The sequence below is a fragment of the Paroedura picta genome, chromosome 3 (genome assembly GCF_049243985.1).
Source record: "Paroedura picta isolate Pp20150507F chromosome 3, Ppicta_v3.0, whole genome shotgun sequence".
Classification (NCBI taxonomy): domain Eukaryota; kingdom Metazoa; phylum Chordata; class Lepidosauria; order Squamata; family Gekkonidae; genus Paroedura; species Paroedura picta.
The window spans coordinates 165,510,714-165,535,309 of record NC_135371.1 but is presented as its reverse complement, the minus strand read 5'-3'; the positions used below and the strand labels follow the sequence as shown (position 1 = coordinate 165,535,309).

Here is a 24,596-nt window from a genome sequence, read left to right as displayed (position 1 = left end):
TGGACCGCCACCTAGAGCCCTCCTCCAACATCCTCTCCCGTCCTAGACCAGAAAGGAGCAGTTCAGTTGTCACCGGACAGCTACAGCGGCTTGATATTTTTCAATGTATCTAATGTTTCGTGGTTTTATTATGTTTGCGCATCATTTCTGATGTAAACTGCCTCCAGACGGCTGTGCCCAGAGGGGCGGTTGTATAATTCTAATAATAAGCAAACCAATAAATGCCTCAGAGGCCTTGGTGGTCTCCCTTCAAAAAACCTGACCAGGGATGATCCCTGTTTAGCTGATGAGTGCAGGTGAGTCAGGACTGTTCAGCTCAGGACTTTGAATATAAATGCTGTAGGATTCTGTTTTTGAAAAAACCCAGTTTTGGGAATAGCCTACCCCCAAAGCGAATAGTGGCATCTGTACATGCACAGAGGTTGCAGATAAAAGGTAAAGGTATCCCCTGGGCAAGCACCGAGTCATGTCTGACCCTTGGGGTGACGCCCTCCAGCGTTTTCATGGCAGACTCAATACAGGGTGGTTTCCCATTCCCTTCCCCAGTCATTACCGTTTACCCCCCAGCAGCAAGCTGGGTACTCATTTTACCGACCTCGGAAGGATGGAAGGCTGAGTCAACCTTGAGCCGGCTGCTGGGATCGAACTCCCAGCCTCATGGGCAGAGCTTCAGACTGCATAGTCTGCTGCCTTACCACTCTGCACCACAAGAGGCTCTTATTGCAGATAACAAGTATTATTATTATTATTATTATTATATTTATATTTATACCCCGCCTCCCCCCGAAGGCTCGAGGCGGCTACTAAAAAGTAACCAAAGTTTATATGGCAAGGGCATATAATCTGCCCTCCAGGGTCATCTAGTCCAACCCCCTACAGAATGCAGGAAATCCACAACACTCTGCCCCAACTACATTGACTCCAATTCCATACCCAGATGATGCAACTCCTTTCCCCCCCCCCCGCCCCCCAAAAAACACCAGAATCCTTGGCCAGTAGCTGGAGCTAGATTCAAGTGGGTAACCATGTTGGCCTGGAGCAGCAGAACAAACTTAGGGTCCAGTGGCACCTTTAAGACGAACAAAGTTTTGGTCAAGGTATATGAGTTTTCATGTGCACATGCACTTCCTCAGATGCAATGTCAGGGAACTGAAGTCATGGTTTCTGCTTATAGGCAAAGTGTGAGAGTAAATTAACACACAGCCTAATGAAAATAGTTTACGAGAATAGTTAACGGATTGCAGAGACAAACAGGGAAAAAAACAGCAATCTGGATTTGTTTGTATTCACCTGAGATTGAATTGCAGGGGAAACATTTTGTGTACAATAAAGATGTCCACATTAAGAGAACTGTGAGCAAATAGACACAATTGTTGGCGGCAGTGAGCTGAGACCTTGTCCTGTGCCCCCTTCCTCTCAAGCATGGAAGATCTGCCAGCAGAGCTGACAGTGGAAGCTGGAGGGGAAAGGGGGGGGGGGACGACAGGATTTCCCCTTCCCTAAGATTCCTTAAAGTTCCCGCCTCTCATAGTCTTTAGAAAGTTCTGCAATTCTCATTTATTGTCTTCCGTATAGTTATCTAAGCTTTTTTAAAAATCAAAAACGGGTTAGCATCTATGAAAATAGCTCATTGGTGTGAGTTTATCACCCGTTTTGTAAGAAAGTTCACTTTTCACAGCTGCCCCTTTCACTGTGAGAAGTGTGTGTGTTTGTGCTACCCAACCAGTTGCTCCTTAACAGTGTGTGTTAAGTGCTACCCAACCAGTTGCTCCTGATTTATGGCCACCGTTATCAGCTTTGCTCAGATCTTGCATACTGAGGGTTGTGGCTTCTTTGATGGCGTCCATTATGGTCTTCCGCTTTTCCTAGCATTGTTGTCTTTTCCAGCGACTCTTGTTTTCTCGGAATGAGACCAAGGTACGATAGCCTCAGTTTAGTCGTTTTAGCATCTAGCCGGAGTTCAGTGCAAGGTTTGGTGCAACGCAATGAAGCCAGAACTCTTCCTTTCTGTGTTCCACTCTAACTTAAACCCAAAAGCAGAATCATAGAATCATAGAGTTGGAAGGGGCCATACAGGCCATCTAGTCCAACCCCCTGCTCAACGCAGGATCAGCCCTAAGCATCCTAAAGCATCCAAGAAAAGTGTGTATCCAGCCTTTGCTTGAAGACTGCCAGTGAGGGGGAGCTCACCACCTCCTTAGGCAGCCTATTCCACTGCTGAACTACTCTGACTGTGAAAGTTTTTTCCCTCATATCTAGCCTATATCGTTGTGCTTGTAGTTTAAACCCATTACTGCGTGCCCTCTCCTCTGCAGCCAACGGGAACAGCATCCTGCCCTCCTCCAAGTGACACCCTTTCAAATACTTAAAGAGGGCTATCTCAACCTCCTTTTCTCCAGGCTGAATCCGACACTGTGCTGGGCACAATCCAGATGCATTTATATTAGGAGCTATAACATGCCACATAATTGTACATTAAGTAGAGACGTGAAACATTCCCCAAATGGCACATTACATCATTCCAATTAGACCATCGACTCCTCGGTGTTTCTATTACAAAATACTTTTTTAGACTGAGCACCTTCTGGTTGTTCGCCTCTCTACCTGGCCAGATTTGGAAGGGGCCGATTTGCTTGTCCTGTACCTGCACATCCAACACGCTAGCGTGAATCCTTAGCAACCCCTTTCCGAGTTCGATACCCTCTTGGTCCTTGGAGACCAGGGAAGATCGCCCCACCATCGCTGAGCATTGTGGGTTTGCCCACGGAACGCTGAAGTCAGTCTGGAAATCCTGGCCCGACTTCTCCTTCCAGGCTGGGATCCCAGTGCCTTTGGTCTCGGCTATGAATCAGCCGGCAACTCCCTGCAGAGGCTGAAATGAGAGATGACGGTGGTTCCCACAGATCATGGAGCGTCCGATGCGTCTGTCTGGCAGGCCTGCAGCGGGGGAAAGAGGCCGGTGTGGAGGTTCTCCTTGCCGTCTCTCTCTCCCCCCCCCCATCTTGGTTCTCTGGGGCTCTCGCTGCCACGGCTGGGTATTTTAAGCTTTTTCCCAGGCCTGTGGGCCCCTTGGGGGGGGGGTTCAACTTTCTGCCTTTTCGCAGCTGCTGAACTATACACCTGGCTGCTTGCACAAGGACCCATTGTCCAGCATGAGAGCTCTGTGGAGCGGATGGGAGGGGGGGGGAACCAGTGACAGGAGAATGGAAAGGCTGTCCAGAGTTGGGGAGCAGAGCGGGAGGAGGGGACCAGAAGGAACAGGCTTCCAGTCTTCAAATGCAAACACTTTCCAGGTATTGCAAACCGAATGGGCCCCCACAGCAGAAGTCTTGGAAAGGAGACCTCTGAGATGCACCAGTATAGGGGCTGAAGATGGTTGGGGTTTTCCAAGAAATGCTCTCAGCCTCCAGGAAGGGGGATGGCTCCGAATTGCAATCCAGTGTTTTAATCTAGGGGGACCCTGGAACGCTCCAGAAGGCTGAATCCAAAGGGCCCTGCACAATTAGTGTTCCTTGGCAGGAGCCCCGGTTCTGAAACTGATTTCAATCCTATTTAAGGCCTCCCTCCTCCCCGTTTTGTGTTGTGGACAAATTGCAGATGGGTCCTAGCTCTTCCTTTCTCTCTTTGCTCCTCTCGAACTTCGGTTTTAGATTCCTCTCTGGCGTTGCATTCTGACAAGAGAGCCAGCTTGGTGCAGTGGTTAGGAGTGCGGACTTGTAATCTGGCAAGCCGGGTTTGATTCCCCACTCCCCCACATGCAGCCAGCTGGGTGACCTTGGGCTTCCCACAGCAGTGATAAAGCTGTTCAGACCGGGCAGTGATACCAGGGTTTTAGATTCCTCTCTGGCGTTGCATTCTGACAAGAGAGCCAGCTTGGTGGCCTATAAGAATCAACTCTTCTTCTTCAGTAATATCAGGGCTCTCTCAGCCTCACCTCCCTCACAGGGTGTCTGTTGTGGGGAGAGGAAAGGGAAGGCGAATGTAAGCCGCTTTGAGCCTCCTTCGGGTAGAGAAAAGTGGCCTATAAGAATCAACTCTTCTTCTTCAGTAATATCAGGGCTCTCTCAGCCTCACCTCCCTCACAGGGTGTCTGTTGTGGGGAGAGGAAAGGGAAGGTGACTGTAAGCCGCTTTGGGTAGAGAAAAGTGGCTTATAAGAACCAGCTCTTTTTCTCCTTCAGTAATATCAGGGCTCTCTCAGCCTCACCCACCTCACAGGGTGTCTGTTGTGGACAGAGGAAAGGGAGGGCAACTGTATGCCTAGGCCACAGCCTCTGTACACAGCCTAGGCCACAGCCTCTGTACACCTTTCTGGCCATTTCATTGCAGAACAGCCCTCTTTACTTGTCAAGATGGAGTGGAAACTGACAGAGGGCCAAAGGGGCTTAGTTATGTTTAGTGGGATTCCGTGGCATGTACCTTCTTGCACAAGACCTCATCTCTCTCTTTCTTTCTCCTTCCCTGCAGCGTCAGCGTCCTGGTTGGGGCACCCAAAGCCAAAACGAACCAGCTGGACGTCACGGAAGGAGGCTCCGTCTTCTACTGCCCCTGGCACCTGGGCAATGTCAGCTGTGTGCCCATTGAGTTCGACAAAGAAGGTGAGGGGTGCAGGCTGGCTGGCTGGCTGGCTGGCTCTTGGCACTTCCTGTGATTCCAACCCACACGTTGCTTGTCAGTTTTATGGCTAGGCCACACTCTGCCTGCCTGTCTTTCTTCCTGTCTCCTTGGTCTCACCCCCCCCCCCCAAAAAAAATATATTGAAAGTGGTTTAAACAGGGAGTTTATTTTTGTAGGAAGAGATACCCTCCCAAGGCACCTAAAGGAAAAGGGAGCAAGAGACTGGAGCCAATAATTCCCAAATTATGGGTGTGGGGGGAGTGTCTTAACAAAATACAGAAGCCTCTGATATATGTATTTATTTATCTATCATATGACTTGTGTGTAGAAAAGCCTTGCTTGGGACTTGCAGATTTAAGGTTGTTGCTTCCTTGGTTGAGTCAATCCATTTCATGTTGGATCTTCTACTTTTCCTGCCGCCTTCCATTTTCCTAGCATTATTGTGTTTTTCCAGTGACTCTGGTCTTCTTCTAAGGTCACCAGAGAACAATAACCTCAGCTGAGTCCTTGGAGCTTTTACAGAGAGTTACATCTGCCCAAATCATCTACTGCAGTAGTCCCCAACCCCTGGTCTAGGGACCAGGACCGGTCCGTAGATCAGTCAGTACCGCGCCGTGGCTCCTCCTCGTCCTCCCCGGCTGCTGCCTCGGGGGCTGCCCTGCCATTCTGCCGCCAGCTCATCTTAGGTGCTGTTCAGCGGCCGCCAGGGCTGGGGCTCCCCCTCGGTGTGGCACTGCGCAGCTGCTGCTGGCAGCACCCCCCAGTGGGTGGCGGGAAGTCAGGGGCGCCAGCAGGAAAGCAAGTGGAGCAGGAGTTCAGGCAGCGATGTCCCTTGACAAAAGACTATCCCCCCTCCCCAGCTCTCAGTAAAATTGTCAAGCATTGACCGGTCCCCAATGATAAAAAGGGGACCACTACTGTATACAAACCATAGCTAGAGAGAGAGAGATTAAATTTCTACCACCCATCCTTCCCATTTTGGTAAAATAAAATCTTTCATATAACCTACAGATTAAAGGCAGAGAGAGCATTCTGACTCTAGCCAGAATGCGAACTCCCGAATGCAATAGGATGAAGTTCTAGTTTCAAGCGACTCCTCTTCTGCAGGCTGAGGACAAACGAATCCCATGACTTACTCCACCCCTGTCCTCACTCCACAGCTAAACACAGTGGCCTGGGATGCTGTGTTGTCACCTTGGAGAAAACTTGTGGGTCCAGAACTTTAATTTCATTGGTCTGATTTTGCTGCATTAAGAGCAAGGAATGAATCCCACGGCAGTCCCTAGGCAAAGAAATAAACCCTCCCAAGCATCACAAAGCTAAGAGGATGACCGAGATGATGCACACTTCGGGTCACAACCTGAAAAAAGAGGTGCAGTCGTTGGGTGGGACTGAGAGTCTGGTAGGAGGCAGTGATGGCTTTCCTGCATTTGTGGGGGATGCCTGTTTGGCCTGGCATATTCTGCTTGGGTGTGAAGCAGGTGCTGGTTGGTACTGGAAGTCCAAAGCTGACTGTGTGCTGCTCTAGCCGGCCGCACCCAATGGAAGTCCCAACTAGTACGCCCTTGACCGGTAAGAAAGTCCAGTCAGGGTCTTGGCGCTAACCAGGCAAGTGTGAGTCCAGGGGTAAGCTGAGGAGAATGGTCCTACAGCAAGCCAAGATCAGAACCAGAGAAGCAGAGTTCAGAAGCTGAGTCAGAGTCCAGATATCAAAAACGTAGTCTGAGAGCCCGGAGTCAGGAACCAGGAGTCAGTTGAGCAGAGCTTCGCTGAATCTTGGTTGGGACAGGAACCAAAGTCAAGGTAATGGGTAGGTTCAACACACAGATTGCACCCACAAGGAAATGCTGTTTCAGCCTTGCTAAAGTGCAACCTCCCTTAACAAGCTGAACTTGGGGTTTCAGGCATTATCCCTCCAAGGGCCCCATGGACTTTGACAGTGCACCATGAGCCAGGTGCTCCTGCTGCGCTCTGTGAAATCTGTTCGTTGTCGCTGCCTACGGCGCTCTGGCAAGTTGTCCGGGCTGGAGTGGTCGAGGGCAAAGTGCCCACCTGGCTGGGCCCCAGCTGCTCTTCTTGTACATGATTCGGAACCTGCCGATGGTGCTCCTGTGCCTCACTGCTCAGCCCCTCGTGTTTTGGGGGTGGCAGCTCCTGTTCTGACAGCAGTGGTGGCGGCAGCTGCATGGAAACTGGAAGCAGTGTTCGGTAATTGCTGGAAATTCAGTTTGTGACATGATACGTCTCTCTCATTTGTGACTATCAAGCGACTGTTGAAGATGTCACTTGGAGAGCCAGCTTGGTGTAGTGGTTCGGAGTGCCGACTTCTAATCTGGCACGCCAGGTTTGATTCCCCGCTCCTCCTCCACATGCAGCCAGCTGGGTGACTGGTAAAGCACTGATAAAGCTGTTCTGACCGAGCAGTAACATCAGGGCTCTCTCAGCCCTGCTGTGCGGTGCCTGTTGAGGGGAAAGGAAAGGGAGGCGATTGCAAGCCGCTTTGAGACTCCTCGTAGAGAAAAGCACGTATAAGAACCAACTCTTCTTCTTTTTCCCTTCTGCATGCTCCAGGCGGGCAAAAGGGCTGGCAAAGGAGGCAAGGTATTGATATGTGTAACTGATTGAGAGCAATAAACTCAGGAGGGAATAGAGAGCCCCTGGCCGTTTTGTGTGTGATTGTGTGGTTTTGTACTCTTGCTGGAGAAATAGGTCACTGGTGGAGAGCAGGAAGCTATAAGCATCCACTTGGCATTCCCTTTGCGATTCCCCGTTAAAATATGGAGGATTTTTGAAACATACACTTGAAACATTCATTTTGAAACATACACTTTTGAAACATTCTAACACCTCTTACACTGGTGTTAGAAAACAATATTCTCCCTTTGCCAGACATATTGAAAACATGGTGAACATTTCAGTGATTTGATTTCCACCACTGAGGGAAACCCGTTAAAGTGTCAGTCTAGGACAGCTGTGGAGAACTGGGTAGAAATCCCCAATCAGCCAGGAGGTTCACTAGGTCAGGGGTATTCAACCTGTGGTCCTCCAGATGTTCATGGATTACAATTCCCATGAGCCCCTGCCAGCAAACACTGGCAGGGGCTCATGGGAATTGCAGTCCATGAACATCTGGAGGACCACAGGTTGTCTATCCCTGCACGAGGTGATATTGAATCAATCGCATTCAATTTAGCCTACCTCAAAGGGTTGTTGGGAGGATCCAGTAGAGGGGAACCATGTTGGTTTTTGTTTTGATTTGAAGCTTTCCCTTGTTTCCAGATCAGGGTGGTATACATAATTCTACTCTCCCTTGTTGCATCCCCACAACAGTCCTGTGCAGTAGGTCAGGCTGTGAGGGACTGTCTCATCCAGGTTACACATTGAGCTTCGTGGTGTGGAGTTAGGATCTTCAGCTTTCAGGAGGGGCATTGAAAATCTCCCAAAATTACAACCGATTTCCAGACCAGCGTCTCTGGAGAAAATGGCTGCTTTAGAGGGTAGACACTATAGCAGGGGTAGTCAAACTGCGGCCCTCCAGATGTCCATGGACTACAATTCCCAGGAGCCCTGCCAGCATTCGCTGGCAGGGGCTCCTGGGAATTGTAGTCCATGGACATCTGGAGGTCCGCAGTTTGACTACCCCTGCACTATAGCATTGTAGAAGAAGTGTTGGTTTTCATTACCTGAAGGAGTCTCAAAGCGGCTTACCATCTCCTTCCCTTCCCCTCCCCACAACAGACACCCTGTGAGGTCTGTGGGGCTGAGAGAGTTCAGGCAGAACTGCTCTGTTAAAACAGCTCTAACAGGACTGTGATTAGGCCAAGTTCGCCCAGCTGGCTGCCTGTGGCGGAGGAGTGGGGAATCAAACCCGGCTCTCCAGACTGCACTACATCATCGTGACTTCCTGTCTTTCCTCTCCTGCCCTGCAGAAATCATGACCTACATCTTTGGTATGCTTATTTGTGGTTGAATTGTGTGTGTGTGTGTTTTTGTGTGTGTTTGTGTTTCGGATACATGAGAGGTCACTTTTGGAGCATGAGTTGGGCAGAGATGAGAGAGGCGGTCCTAAGCTGCCCAAGATAGATGATAGATGATTTCAAACGTGATAATTTTGGCCGTCCCTGAGGGATTTCAGGCCCCGAGGCCTTTTTTGGTGGGGAGATAAAGGGCCAAATTCTTCCTCTCCCCGGAGAAAAGCTGAGGAAGGCCTGGGCTTTTGGTTGGCTGGACCAGCGGGGATTTCCCTGCCTGGGCGCAAGGCCCTCTGAAGGCTTGGACAGTACCCAGTGGAGTTGGGCCAGCAGGAGTTTCCTTCAGCTCAGCTGAGAATGGCGAATACATTCCAGGCAGGAAGGAAAAAAGGACACCACTGCAGTTATTGCAGAACCTGGCCTGGAGGGGTTGAGGTGTGCGGTGGCCAGGAAAATCTGGCCTGTGTGAATTGAGAGGAAGGCATTGGCTGAGATTAGTTTGGCAGGCAGGCTTTCGATTCACACAGAGTTCTTGTTTTCTGGTCGGGTTTTTCTTTTTAAAGGACCACACAACAGTAAGCAGCTCAGAGGAAAGTGAAATGGATTACTTGGTTTCTGGAGGTTTTCTCGATTAGCCCCAGCCACTCCAGAATTGCAAAAGGGTGCCCAGAAAATCGAAAGGAAATGGATCACACAGTATCATTTAACGGCCTGTATCGTTTAGTAACTCCTGTAACCTGTGTGATCTGGTCAAACTGTGGCTCTCCAGATGTTCATGGACTAAAGTTCCTATGAGCCCCTGCAAGCATGCTGGCAGGGGTTTATGGGAATTGTAGTCCATAGACGTCTGGAAAGCCACAGTTTGGCTACTCCTGGTTATATGATAAGCAAAATGGGATAAAAATAAGTGTGTGGTGTATATGAAATGTGCATTAGATAAAGTATTAATTCAGCCCACCCACCCCCAAATTTGCCTCACCTTGTATGTAGTCTAGGAGTACCAACTGGCCTGGAGAAAGGTGTCCTATCCCAGGGGTAGTCAAACTGCGGCCCTCCAGATGTCCATGGACTACAATTCCCAGGAGCCCCTGCCAGCATTGCAGGGGCTCCTGGGAATTGTAGTCCATGGACATCTGGAGGGCCGCAGTTTGACTACCCCTGGCTTAACAGGAATTTAACCTGCCATGAACCCTCTGAGACAGGCAGCACAGAAATCATCATATATAAATAAATAAATAAGTTATTTTTTTAGGGAATGTCCTTTGGCTCCATGCTTTGAAAATCTTCCGTTGCCCATCTGCACACATTAAGCTTCTGTTAAAGAGGATTCTTGCCTTCAGGCCCTAAACACAAATGTCCCTATTGTGTGAGTTCCTTGTTGTGGTTGTTTTGTGTTTCCATGGAACAGGGCAATGGTTTTGAAACTTCCTTCCCTCGGGGAACCATTTCCACATTTGATTTCCCCACCAAGGAGCTCCTTGTGAGTTCGCAGGGGAGTTGTGAGGCAGTTCACAAGGGCCATTGTCCCGCCATGTTGGCCCTCTCTGTTGCCCCATGGGGGGGGGGTTGTCAGTGCTGTCTGGGTCAAACAAGGCCAGCTCTCTTTCAGAGGAAAAAAAAGCTTTGTGCCATTTTTGATCTTCACGTTGAGGAACCCTCGAGGAGCTTCCAAGGGACCTCAGAAGTCGCTCAGAAAACCACAACGCCCTTAGAAAGCCACTGGAATGGAAGCGTTAACAAGCTGAGGTCCGCAATGAATGCCACATGGGGGTTGTCAACTGTGGGTTGGAAAATGGAGCAATGGGGGAGGATCTTAGGGCAGGCAAGGCTTGAGGAAGGGAAGGACTAGCAGGGCATTTTGCCATGGCATCTTCCTTCCAAAGCAGCTATTTTCTCCAGCGGAACTGATTTCTGTCATCAGTTGAGAGCCAGTTTGGTGTAGTGGTTAGGAGTGTGGACTTCTAATCTGGCAAGCCAGGTTCGATTCTGCGCTCCCCCACATACAACCAGCTGGGTGAACTTGGGCTCTTCATGGCACTGATAAAACTGTTCTGACCAAGCAGTGATATCAGGGCTCTCTCAGCCTCACCCACCTCACAGGGTGTCTGTTGTGGGGAGAGGAAAGGGAAGGCGACTGTAAGCCGCTTTGAGCCTCCTTCGGGTAGGGAAAAGCGGCATATAAGAACCAACTCTTCTTCTTCTTCAGTAATATCAGGGCTCTCTCAGCCTCACCTCCCTCACAGGGTGTCTGTTGTGGGGAGAGGAAGGGGAAGGCGACTGTAAGCCGCTTTGAGCCTCCTTCGGGTAGGGAAAAGCGGCATATAAGAACCAACTCTTCTTCTAATTCTGGAAGATCTCCAGGCCCAACCCTGAAGTTGGCAACACTCATCCCACCACCCCCCCCCCGAATTTTTCATTCCATGTTTCTATGAGCTCTCAAGGCACGTTTATCGCTCCCTTCCCCCTCCCCGCTACTTGTTTGTTTATTTTAGTGGTTTTCAACCTTCCTAATGCTGCAACCCTTTAGTACAGTTCCTCCTGTTGTGGTGATCCCCAACCATAAAATTATGCAAGGGTTCTTTCACGGAAATTAAACTGCAACTGACCAATGGTGTGAAATTCATGATTGTATATAAATTGGTTTTTCCCCCCGGGGTTTCTCGGTTCAGTTCTGCCTCTGGTCCCACCATGCCAATCTCGCTCTTTTCCGCTGCTCCAGACAGACGAACTCTATCTTGATCTACCTCACAAGGCTGTTGTGTAGATGGCGCCCCCTGGCCAAGCTGCTTGCCCTGCCGCAACCCCTGTGAAAGGGGTTGATGTAAATCGCCCAAAGGGGTCCTGACTCCCAGGTTGAGAATCACTGGTTTATTTATTGGTTTATTTATTTATTGTGTTTATATACCGCCCTCACCGAAGGCTCAGGGCGATTTACATCAAACAGAAACAATACAAATAACTCAGTATATACTAATACAATAATAACTATAATTTCTTTAACTATGATTCCTTTAACTATAATTCCTTTCATTGACTCCCGGCTGCTCTTCCCATATCCTGCTCCTGGAGCATATTTACTCTAACGCTTTTTCTTTTGGCTAATTTACAGAGTCATATTTTTCTTCACACCCTAGAAGTCCCTTGAGAATGCGGAGATCTCCTCTTTAGTCTGTGGGTGGCCTGGTTTTAGTGCTTTCCCAGTTCCCCCATCCCATGGGGGGCCATCCACTTTGGGTCAAGTAATAGTTCGGGGGGGGGGAATTTTGATTGACAAGGGTTTTTCCTCGGCCTTGAGTCACTTTGTTTTTTCCCACCTCCTACACGAGAAATGTTGGACATCTTGGGAGGAGATAAACGAAAACAGGGCTGTGTTATGAAATACTTTTTCTCTCTGAATAAACAGGGGGTGGCATTTCTTGAGTGTTTGTTCCCAGCAGCGTTGTGGGATTTTTGTAACTGTGATGGGCAAAGACTGTTGTGCTGTTTTTTCCCCCCTGGGCTTTGAGGTCAATTAAGGAAGAGGAAAAATATGTGAGCTAAGCAATATTTTGTCAACTCCTGTAGTTTAAAAAGAGAGAGAGAGAGAGATGCTCGGTGAACCACAGTCTATGAGCCTTGCTTGGTTTACCCTGGTGAATTACTGAAATTCTCACGAGATCCTAGCTCAGGCTTTTTCAACCAGGGTTTTGTGAAACCCCGGGGTTTCTCGACAGTCCTGGAAGGGTTTCCTGAATGGGTGAGAATGATTTCATTTCCATATATTTATTTAAAATCCGTTAAACGTTTATCAGGTGACATGACCTTATATGGTCATGTCGACCCACCCTCCCCCTCCAAAATTGGCCAATGGTGAGCCTGGAGGGGGTGGGAAGGGGAGGGGCCCCGGGTGGGCGTGTCCACAGCTTTGCTTCCCAACCATGTTCTGCCATGATCTCGTCACTTCTGTGGTTTCTAGAAGCCTGACGAATATTTCAGGAGTTTCTCAAGTTGAAAAAGGCTGTCCTAGAGTGACTGTCTGTCTCCCAGTGGACTGTTGACTTGGTGTTTAGAAGCAGGAAATCTAGTGGCCTCCTTTGGATGAGGGCCAGCAAGCCAAAGATACGTCTTCTGGTCTGGATCGGGTCCAAAGGCAACAGTTAGTAGGCAAGTGACCAGCTCATAGCCCAAAGCCTAGCCGAGGGTTTCCCAGGCTTCTGGTAACTGAGTCACACCTTTCTTTTCAGAATTGAAATTGTAGGCATACTTGTATGAGAAATAACTTACTTTCAGAGTGTGTCGATTTTATCCAGCGGCACAGAAACCTAGCAGCATAAGCTCTTGATCTGAACTGACCTCCGGATTTAGAAGAAGACAGTGCCAGAGCAGAGAAGCATGCAGAGATGTAATGGGCAGCCTCCTCCAGCAGGTGATAATTGTTATGGCGTACATTCACTTTGGGAATGTACCAGATGCAGAACTGTAATAGATTTATTTGCTCCCCTCCTTGTCAGAGGCAACGTTAGACCAATAAATCATACAAAGATGCAGCAGATGAGAAAGAAAGTTTTCCGAAAGTTTGAAACTATGGCGGGAGTTCGGATGTTTTTTAGGAAAACAGGAAATACAAGTCATGACATAAACATAGCATAAAATGTACTATTTATAACTTAGCATTTTAAATTATGTTTATTGGCATCGTTTTGGAATTTACAAGCATAAATACTTTATGTTTTCTACAAGCAAATTTGCAAATGTACTAAAGAGAGGAGTTGCAGACTCCTGTAGCTTATTTCAGTCATTCCAAAAAGGAAAAAATGGGGTTTTATTATGCCCCAAATTTCTTAGTTTTTCAGATTGAAAAACTGGAAGGACTTGTATTTTTCCACCCGTGCTTGTCCATTTTGAGTGAGCAAACTCATATCTTCAAAGTATTTCACGCATTTCAAAAGAAGAAAAAAAACATAGCTTTCCCCCAGTGCTCCCTAAAATTGCTATTGGAAAAGTAGGAGGGTTGAGTGTCTCTCTATGCTATGCAATTTGTGTCATTAAAACATTATCTTAAAAAGCATTTTAAGTGTTGCAAAAAAAAAAAAAGAAAGAAATATTTCATAGGAGAATTTTTTTCTGAATGGTCCCCAAAGGTTCCCATCAGAAAAATCGAAAACAGCTTGGTGGGGAGGGGTAGAGAAACAGGGGAGGGGGAGAGAAACGGGATGAATTCCCTTTGCTTGCTTGCTCTCAGGACCTTCATTCTCCACAACAGGCAGACTCCATGGAAGACTCCAGCAGTTTCCTTGTGGCTCTTAGGGATGCCATCCTCCAGGTGGGAACTGGGAATCCTCCAGAATTAAAAGTACATCTGGAAGTATCATAAAAGATTCTATTGCTTAGAACAGGGGTAGTCAACCTGTGGCCCTCCAGATGTTCATGGGCTACAATTCCCACGAGCCCCTGCCAGCGTTTGCTGGCAGGGGCTCATGGGAATTGTAGCCCATGAACATCTGGAGGGCCACAGGTTGACTACCCCTGGCTTAGAACAACTGGATTGGCAAGTGTTAGGGTACATATAGGCAACCTCCTTCCCCACTAACGCACCTTCTTCCCGCTGTAAGCTATTCCCACGGCAGAAGGGCTTTTATCTTCAAAGGAAAGCTAGAAACAAAACCTACATTTTTACACCTAGTGGCCAAAAGGCGGCCAGAACTTCCTACAAGAGCCATAACATGCAAAATAGGATATAGCATCGTTAAGGACACTTTCTACTGCCTGGAAACAAATCACTCTGTGTGTGTGTGTGTGTGTGCACGTGCGCGCCGTGGGTACGTGCTGCAAGCCAGGAGGAGAAAGGGGAGAGGGGAAACAGGGAAACGGAAGTAGAGACCGACGGCTCCTGGGACTTCGGTCTGCTTTACCATGTTCTGTAGTACGGGGCTACATCACAACGGATTTCCGTTGCATTTTTTGCTGCCTGCCTGAAAGATTATCCCAACGGCTGCCACCTAAGATGTTTTCACAACAAAAATAAACCCACCACATGGGATGCATCTAGGCCTCACACAGCATCTAGCAATCTTTCAGAGGGCAGGATGGATGCTTTTGATTTACAAGGGTCCAATTCCCCCCTCCCCACATCCTTTCACTGCCAGTATACAAACAGTAGACACCCTGTGTGAAGGAAGTGCCCTCAGACTCTTTGGCGCAACGTAGACTACAGATGATAGATGGGGAAGAATCTTAGAAGCCTCATGAGGGTATCCTGAAAGCATTGGACCACGCTGAGGGGAAGAGTCTGGTGTACATTAAACGCCATCGAGGTGCTTCTGATTTTTGGCAACCCTATGAATTAATGACCTCTATCGCAGCCGACAGTTAACAGCCTCGCTCAGGTCTTGGAAGTTGAGGGCTGTGGTTTCCTTGATTCCATCTGTCCATCTCACATTGAGTCTTCCACTTTTCCTTCTGCCTGCATTTTTTCCCCCAGCATGATGGTATTTCGGGGACTCTGGCGGCAGCACGAACTGATGTGCCGGCGACTGCAAAAAGCATTGACTGGCCGTCACTCTGGGGATTCAGCGGTGATAATATACATGTGTCTTTTTGAGTGTAGCGTGCTTCCGGTTTTTAATCTGGGGCTTGTGGGGGGGGGGAAGGAGCATGCCTCGGGCTTCAAGGAAGAGCAGAAAGCTTTCGGAAACGCTGACCTAGATCTCCGTGTCTTCCCTGACAAACAGGATCCCGTCTCGAAGAGATTAACGGAACGCTGCAACAAATGGAGTTCAAATCCCTGCAGTGGTTTGGCGCCACGGTACGGTCCCACGGCAGCTCGATCTTGGTAAGAGGCGGGCCGCAACACGGATGCGACGTCTGGCCATGCGGAAGGTGCATTGGAAGGGGGAAATATTTTTTAAAAATGACATAATGAATGTGTTGGAGTGGGTTTTGTTTTGCATTCTTCTGCACAGGCTCTCCACATTTTGGAAGGAGGAGCAGTGAATGCCGGGAGAATTCTGTTCTGTTTTGTCAGTTGGAGTCGGTTAACAGAATCTCGGTCGGTCGGTCGGTGCCTCGGCTTCTACACACTTGTGTGTTTGAGACAGAGCCAGGGTCTCCATGAGTTCCTGGAGCAAAAAGAAGTGTGTTATGAACAAAGTTTACCTCCGTCAGAATGCATGAACTGTGCCTGGTCTTTTGGCTCAAGGGGGGAACAGATGGCAGGCTCTCTGCTTAAAAATATCCCCAGCCGCAATCCGTAGGCTTAAGCCAGGCCTTCTCAACAAGGGTTTGGTGAAATCCTAGGATTTCTTGATAGCCCTGGAAAAGTTTCCCAGATTAATGAATGACTGAACCATTTGATCTCCCCTGCGTTGTTGTTATTCATGCTTGTGTTGAAACTGTTGCTGGTAGCTTGTGATGTTCGATTGAAAATTATATAATGTTTATTTATTTATTTATTGGATTTTTATCCCGCCACTCCCCAAAGGCTCGTGGCGGTTACAGAATATAAATACATTAAAAAAACCCAGTAAAATTATAGATTGTTTAATGTTCCATTGTAAAATTACGCAGCGTTCCGTGTAAACCACCCAAAGCCATAAAGAATGGGCGGTATCAAAATCCAAGTAAATGAATAAATAAATAATATATCTTAAAATTTGTGTCTCGGGTGACCACCTATGGTCCTGTCAACCCACCCACCCCTCCCAAAATGGCCAGTGATGGGCCTGGGGGCTGGGAAGGGGAGGGGCCGTGGGTGGGCGTGTCCACAGCTCTGCTTCCCAACCATATTCTGCCACTTCCGGGGTTTCTCAAAGCCTGAAGAACATTTTCAGGGGTTTCTCGACAGTAAAAAAAGTTGAGAAAGGCTGGCTTAATTCCGCACCCAAGCACTGCTATGTTTCTACAGCCAGGTGCAGTCGTAAGGCTTGGCCTACCGATTGCTGTAGCTTTTGGACTCCTGCAATCAGCATTCCCTGATCCCCCCCCCCCAAAAAAAACACCAAGTTCCAGTAAAAGAAACCAGGAGCACCAAAGTCTGATCTGTCCTTCCTTTCCTCCCAACCTCATCTCTCAGTCCCTATCCGAGTGTACAAGACATCACAAGCTGCTCTCCCCCCCACCTTGCTCTGTGCATATTTGTTTTTTCCCTTCTCGTATCTAACCTTCCTGCCTTTGAAAGCAGAGGCCTCTAGATCAGTTATTTGTGGCAGCACAGAACAATTGTTTTGTAACTTTGCTACCGTTGGCTTGAGTGTTTTTAGAAGGGTTATCGCTATATTATTGTGTTTCCCTCCCTTGCAGTTTTTGACTTAGCAATTTTTGGGTCAAGGCCTTTGTCACAGATCTTCTCCAAACTGTACGGTGGAGTAATGACTCCTCACACACACACAAACACACACACACACACACAAACAAACACACACAGTTTTAAGCTCCCTGATTGTGGCAACTGCCTAACAAGGCTGGACCCGGTCTATTCCCACCGACCCATGCAGAATCTGGAAAGAGCAGAGTTATTATAAAATACTTGAGCCATACAGAGTGTTGCAGACTAACAAAAAGCAGGGAGAAATCAAAATATTGGGATTGGTATAAATTTACATACATAGGGCTGACTTGGATACTTCTGCTGTTCGAGGGGAGGGGGACAGAACTGTGCAGGGTATTAAACAGAGTAGTTCAGCCGTGGAATCGACTGTCTAAGGAGGTTGTGAGTTCCCCCTCACTGGCAGTCTTCAAGCAACTCTCTGATTCTATGATTTGAAGCAGCAGCTGGATAGATACTTATTTTGGCTGCTTGAGGCTGATCCTGCATTGAGCAGGGGGTAGGACTAGACGGACCGTCTGGCCTCTTCCAACTCTATGATTCCATGATTCTAAGCAGCCAGCTGGACAGAGACTTCTCCTGGATGCTTGAGGCTGATCCTGCATTGAGCAGGGGGTAGGACTAGACCAGTGGTCCCCAACCTTTATTAGGCTGGGGACCGGCAGGGCATCGGGCCGCGCCCGCAGGGACCGCGCGGGCCATGCTCACGCGCCACGCCCGGCCGCGCCCGCGAGCCGCACCCGCGAATCGGGCCGTGCCTGGCCGTGCCCGCGGGCCGCACCCGCGAATCGGGCCGCGCCCACGAGCCGCGCCCGGCCGCGCCTGCGGGCCGCACCCGTGGATCTGATTCCCTCTTCCCGCCCTCCCGCAGTAAGTAGCTTCCCGGGCCGCAAGCTTGCGGCCTGGGAAGTTTTTTACTGCGGGGGGGGCGGGGAGAGGGAGCCGCGGCCCGGCGCCATGGCCTTTGCGGCCCGGCGCCGGGCCGCGGCCCGCAGGTTGGAGACCACTGGACTAGACGGCCCGTCTGGCCTCTTCCAACTCTATGATTCCATGATTCTAAGCAGCCAGCTGGACAGAGACTTCTCCTGGATGCCTGAGGCTGATCCTGCATTGAGCAGGGGTAGGACTAGACGGCCCGTCTGGCCTCTTCCAACTCTATGATTCCATGATTCTAAGCAGCCAGCTGGACAGAGACTTCTCCTGGATGCTTGAGGCTGATCCTGCATTGAGCAGGAGGTAGGACTAGACGGCCCGTCTGGCCTCTTCCAACTCTATGATTCCATGATTCTAAGCAGCCAGCTGGACAGAGACTTCTCCTGGATGCTTGAGGCCAGGGGTAGTCAAACTGCGGCCCTCCAGATGTCCATGGACTACAATTCCCAGGATCCCTTGCCAGCATTCGCTGGCGAATGCTGGCAAGAGCTCCTGGGAATTGTAGTCCATGGACATCTGGAGGGCCGCAGTTTGACTACCCCTGCTTTAGGCTGATCCTGCATTGAGTAGGGGGTGGGACTAAGTGGCCTGTCTGGCCCCTCCCAAATCTATGATGATTTTATGATTCTAAAGCCCTTGTGCTTTTGTCTGCAGGGAATATTGTTGCCCTTCCCTTGCCACCTCTGGATCTTAGTCTTCCAAGATCTCATCGGGCACTGTTTGTTTACAAACCTGTCCTGAAGACCAGAAGCATGAGGCTTTTTATATACACAAGAGCAGAGAGTTGTTTCAGCTGTACTATGAGCCACCCGCAGTATGACTATAAGGACTCTCTGACAATTTCTAGCACTGGAAATGTCCCCCACCCACCCACTCTGACATTACAACTCCCTTGCTCAACGGCAAACTACCGTTGATTTGTCCTGTTTTCTAAATGCCCATAACAAGGGGAACAGAGGAGTGATAATAAGGTTTTTCTTTGGTTAAAAAATGGAGGGAAGACCATATACTGTGTTTTTTCTGATTATGTCCCAGAATAATGAATGAATAGACATCTGCCTTGTAAATGTCACATGACTTAATTCATACTCTTTTGCACCAATTCTTTGACGCGTCAGTTGAAATTCAATAATGGGGACGGTGCTTTCCGGAAAATGACAATACTGCTGGATTTCCCCTGTGCTTGTCAACTAGAATAGAGGTTGCCCCAGGGGGACCAGATACATCTTCTCCCGTTAGAATAATGCGTGGAAAGGAGAGATGACCGTTGCATAAGACGGTGGTCCCCAACCACCGGGCCGCGGCCCGGTGCCAGGCCGCGAAGGCCCTGGCACTGGGCCGCGGTTCCCCCCGCCCCCTCCCCCGCAGTAAGAAACTTACTTAAGAAACTTACCAAGCTTGCGGCCCGGCAAGCATCTTACTGTAGGGAGGGGGGGGAGAGGGAAGCAGGGATGCACATCCTGAAAAAGGTTGGGGACCACTAGCATAGGATATAACCCATCCGAGGGGCACAGAGTGGAGACTGTATCGAATATGGTGGCTTAATTTTTGAGGCAGTTTTCAGCCACTCTTGAAACACACCTAGTGTGTTCCGGTGCACCCTTTGAGCACCGTTACTGTAAGCTGGCTGCTGATAGAAGGCGAAACTGGGAGATATGAGCGGCCATGGAATAATCCTAGTAGAAAGAGGGTAGTGGCTGCTGTTGCAGAAAAACAAGGTTCCATGTACCCGTAACTGTGTTTCATCAAGTGTCTTCTGTGCAAGCACACACTGGAACTGCATCTGTGCAGGCTGGCTGGTGAGCTTTATCATGCTCAGTTCCAGTGTTGAAAACTTACGATGAAAACAGGGTTGCACTTACCTACTGGCCGGCATGTATGTGCACAGTCCCAGCGTGGAAAAGCACAGTCAGGATAACAAAGTTATTTTTTTTTTAGCCTCTGGAAGATGATAGGGCAGGGGTGACTTCTGGTGCATCATACAGTTGGAAGGGACCTCCAGAGGCATCTAGACCTACCCCCTGCAGAATGCAGGAAATTCATAACTACCTGACCCTAATTCCATACCCAGATGATGCCCCCGCCCAAACCAGAATCTCTGGCTAGTCTGGCCTGGAAGAAGTCTACCTTCTGATCCTAAAGTGGTGGTTGGCATTTATCCGGGCACACAAGAAAGAGCCACAAGAGCCAAGCACTGGCACAACCCCTTCTGCCCACCCACTCACAATCTACCACCTAAGTTCACAGAATCAGCATTTCTGTCCGATGGTTCTCTAGCCTCTGCTTGAAAAACCTCCAAAGAAGGAGAACCCACCACCTCCCGAGAAAGCCTGTTCCACTGCATCACCCAAGATAAGGCTATCATTGCTTACCGGGACTGATTTTCTTTCCATAGGCTTGTGCCCCCCTGTACAGCTGGCGGACAAACAAGGAAGAGCCGGAGCGCGAGGTCGTGGGCACCTGCTACCTCTCGGTCAACAACTTTACCAAGTTTGTGGAATACGCGCCTTGCCGCTCAGGTAATGGAGGGTTGGAGCTTAAGGAGGGCAGGTATGGAAGCGGGCGGACGATGTTGGCTTCCAGCTGATCTCAGAGCTTGGGCAGCTTATTTCTGCTTTTGCTTTTGACCGCTGAAGAAATGGTTTGGAAGCCAAGTCGGTGTGGCTGTGTAGCATCCCAGAAGCGTCAGCTGACTGGCGATGCGCAGTGAGAACCTGGGATGTCAGGGAGACGTGCTGGCTGTCAGTGAGGCCAAAGCAAAAAGCTGATGGTCCGCTAGTTGTAGACCCATTGTCTTTCCACCTCTGCTTTTCCTGATAGCTGACTGTGTGCTTGGAGAGTCCAGCAGTGGGTACCACATGTGCTGTATCTTCCTCAAGAAATAGATTAAAGAAACCCGTCAGGATACATGCTCAAGATCTAATGTGGATTCATTTCAATTTGCCTTGCTGTGTTTTGGGGTAAAGTGAGGGTTGAGATGGGCATTTGTTGATGGTGGCTGTAAGCATTTGTTCCATGAAGGCTTGTAGAGGAATAGAGGTCCCATTCTGCCTGGCTGCATCAGCCCCTGCACCTTTTGCTCCAGTTCTGCTTCATTTGCACCCCCTCTCCCCCCAATTCATTTGTTCCATTTATACCCCAGTTTTGGGGCAGCCCAAAATGGCCTCCATCATTCTCCTCCATTTCCCCCTCATGCAACTATCCTGCGAGGTTTGTTAAGATGAGTGTGTGTGACTGGCCCAAGAGTCGGGATTCGAACCTGGCTCTCCCAGATCCAAGACTGCCACCCTTATCGCCACACCACGCTGGTTCTCTGTTTTAATATCCATTCTGGAGTTGTGAAAATACTTTGATGTGTAATGGAATACACAGCGATAACTAAACTATCAATACAGGAGTCACACGTTTTTGATAAATGGTCAAGTTATTAAGATGTGACGATGAGGAGACGGTGAGAATTATGTCAAGAATTTAAGAGAAATGGGGGGGGGAATCAAAATGTATGTCCATTTATATATCTTTTAAATAATAATAGGCTTAAACTTTTAGAATTTATTTTTGTTTTCTGTCTGGTAATCTTTCTGGAAACAAAAAAAATACTATTATGAAAAAAGGAGACTCTCAAGCCAGCACAGTGACTCATGCAGAGATGCAGCAGGAAGACTCTTTAATTCTCCCCCCCCCCCCCCCCCCGCAATTTCACATGGCATTTTAGCAGTTCTCTTACACCACTCTGTTTGGAAATACTGAGTCATGCAAATGATTCATTCACTTGTACGTACCAGCAGGATTGACTGTCTGGGAAGCCAATCTGTCTTGCAAGACCCCAGGGAGGAAGTAGCTTCAACCACAGCTAAGAGCCTCGAAATAGCGTTTCTCTGTTTTCTGCTGCCCTCCTTCCTACCTTTTGGATCCAGCACTGTGATTTCTTCTCATGCCGGTGCCTGCCAGTTCACTGACTACCCTCCCTGCAGCCCTGCTGCGTGGGGACCACCAATCCCATCAAGCACTGCTCTTCCTGGTCTACACAGCTCCTTGAGCTAGGAGTAGGGGCTGGTGAAGGCTGCAGAGCCAGCTTCCAGGGTGTCCCAAAGGAAATAGTAGCTGCTTTTCCCACACCCACTTCTCTGAATGTGCATAGGATATAGGATCGCCAGGTCCCCTTTGGCCACTGGCAGGGGGCGTGGGGGTAGGATAGCCAGATCCAGGTTGGGAAAGTCCTGGAGATTTGAGGATGGAGCCTGAGGAGTACAAGCAGCCATTTTCACCAGGAGAACAGATCTCTGTAGTCTGGAGAAAAACTGTAATTCTGGGGGATCCCCAGGTTCCACCTGGAGGCAGGCATCCCTGACAGGATGACCCACAGAGTATCCTAAGAGAGAACCAGCGCTTTCTTAGAGGCAGGCCACAAGAGACAGGTTTCACTGACATTTGAATATCCCTCTTGAGTCTCAAGCACTATTTCCCTGCCCATCTTAGGATCACGAGGGCCAGCTAGAATCTCTATAAACAGGGATTAGACAGATTCATGAATGAACCATGGTTCCAGGAGGATAGCTGTGCTGGTCTCCAGGAGAAGAGCTAGATTGGAGTGTCGTACTACCTTAAAGGCCAACAAAATGTCGAGGGTATAAGGTTTTGTGAATCGGTTCTTCCTTCACCAGGGGAACTGTGGATATCAGTGCCAGGAGGTCTTCTTGGCCTCTGTGCGCTTGTTGTTGGTCCTTCAGCTCAGCTGACCGGCCACTGTGCAAAACAAGATGCTGGATTAGATGGACCACAGGTCTCATCCAGCGGGACTCCTCTTTCATTCTTATGACAGCCTGTTCCTCCGAGGCAGCATAGAGCTCCCTATTGCTGTATTAGTACCTAGAGATACTAGTTTATCTGTTCACAATAAGTACCTACGTGTGCTTCTATTTTTGTAAGCAAAATTTCTTTCTCTTGTTACCATTGGAGTCAGGTCACCTTTGTAACGTCTCCATACCCCCTTTAACCGGGAAGTGTATGAGACCATGGCTACTAAGTAAAGCTGCTGTGCTTCCGAGGGAAGATGATTATTTTATTTTTATAGCCCACCTTTCTCAAATGGAGTTCCCCATTGTTGTGTAATTCCCTGATTACAGTTTGTTTGTTTTTAAATGAGGGGTACTGGGGCCCTTGCATACATGGTCTGTCTTCTGCATTTTGGAAGACTGGCTATATGGAGTGATAAGGGCAAGGGCCCATTTTCTGTGCTCTGCAGCGTCCTTGAGTGGCGGTGTTCAAGTTTTTGGAAAGAGGGCATTTCCACAGCCCCGCTGTTTGCATTGAGTCAGGACTTCTGTGTTGACTTGGGTGGAAAGATGTAAATAAGTAAATTGTGCTCTGGAGATAAACAGGTGTGTCAGTAGGCCAAATGTGTGCTTATCCCTGTAAAGTGCCTACTTTGTTTTTAAGCACTTAGTTAACTATGCTAGTAAAACTATTAAGCATTGTAAAATCAGAGTCCAGTAGCACCTTTAAGACCAACAAAGATTTATTCAAAGCACTCTTCATCAGACAGCTAAGCTCACGCCCTGAATAAATCTTTGTTGGCCTTAAAGGTGCTACTGGACTCTGGTTTCATTGTGCTACTTCAGACCAACACAGCTTCCCATTTGAATCTATTAAGCATTGGTGACTCCTGGCAAGTTGTAACCAGAACTCTCTTCTTTACAGCAGCCTGATAGACTAATTGATTCATCGATGGAACCCATCTGTAGCACACCTGAGAAATAAAAGCTTATTTAGACCAAGTTAAAAGTCCAGGTCTGGTGTTGGTAGGAAGTGCCGTTTGGTTGCATCCGTCGGGGTTTTGAGGCAAGAGACAAGCCGAGGTGGTTGGCCCTTGCCAGCCTCTGCAAAGCAACCCTCAGTGTCCTCCCATTAAAGTAACAACCAGGGCTGACCTTGCTTAGCTTATGAGAACTGGTGAAATCAAGGTAGTCTGGGCCATCCAGGTCAAGATTGATGTCTTTGTTGTTGTTGTTAGGTGCAAAGTCGTGTCCGACCCATCGCGACCCCATGGACAATGATCCTGTCCTCTACCATTCCCCGGAGTCCATTTAAGTTCACACCCACTGCTTCGGTGACTCCATCCAGCCACCTCATTCTCTGTCGTCCCCTTCTTCTTTTGCCCTCTGTCGCTCCCAGCATTAGGCTCTTCTCCAGGGAGCCCTTCCTTCTCATGAGGTGGCCAAAGTATTACTCATGCATTATTTTGTGGTTGTGCAAGGCACACTTTCAAGCGAAATGTATCGTGCCTTCATGAAATATTCTGTGCTGCTACTGACCAGCCCTTCTGATGGCCCACCTCCCTTTCTTTAGACCTGAACTCTGCTCTTGGACAAGGTTACTGCCAGGGTGGATTCAGTGCTGAATTTACAAAGGTAAGTAGCCAGTCCCTGATGAGAACGTGGCTACTAATGGGGGCTTTATTTGGAAGCAGGGATGGGAGTCCCCCCTCCCCCTGGGTGGGAACTGCTCATAAAAGAATAAAATGGACACTGGGATCGCCCCCATACAGCAGCTGCCTGCATTCCCAGACTGCAAATTAAAATTGAATTACGCCCATGCGGGGACTGTGAGAATATCTGCAGTAACTTGCTAGACGTGTCCTTGAAGCGGTTGGCTCAGTCATTCATTTAAGTGTGTGAGTTGTGTGGGGGGGGGCACACAAGCAGTGAGGCCCCTAACAGTGGGACCAGATAAGAACATAAGAAGAGCCCTGCTGGATCAGGCCAATGGTTTATC

At 48.8% G+C, this 24,596-nt stretch overlaps 1 protein-coding gene across 2 annotated transcripts in view; it reads left to right on the top strand.

The window, feature by feature from the left end:
• The window catches only part of ITGA5 (integrin subunit alpha 5), a 90,015-nt gene that overhangs the window by 23,003 nt on the left and 42,416 nt on the right, over nucleotides 1-24,596 (top strand). Inside the window, exons 2-5 of one of the 2 annotated variants that reach the window (XM_077329255.1) lie at nucleotides 4,467-4,597; nucleotides 15,298-15,398; nucleotides 20,218-20,341; nucleotides 24,171-24,232. In XM_077329255.1, coding sequence (XP_077185370.1) covers nucleotides 4,467-4,597; nucleotides 15,298-15,398; nucleotides 20,218-20,341; nucleotides 24,171-24,232 — 418 coding nt within the window. Of the gene's footprint in view, nucleotides 1-4,466; nucleotides 4,598-15,297; nucleotides 15,446-20,217; nucleotides 20,342-24,170; nucleotides 24,233-24,596 lie in introns of those variants that run through there. The other variant, XM_077329256.1, reaches the window with a different exon arrangement.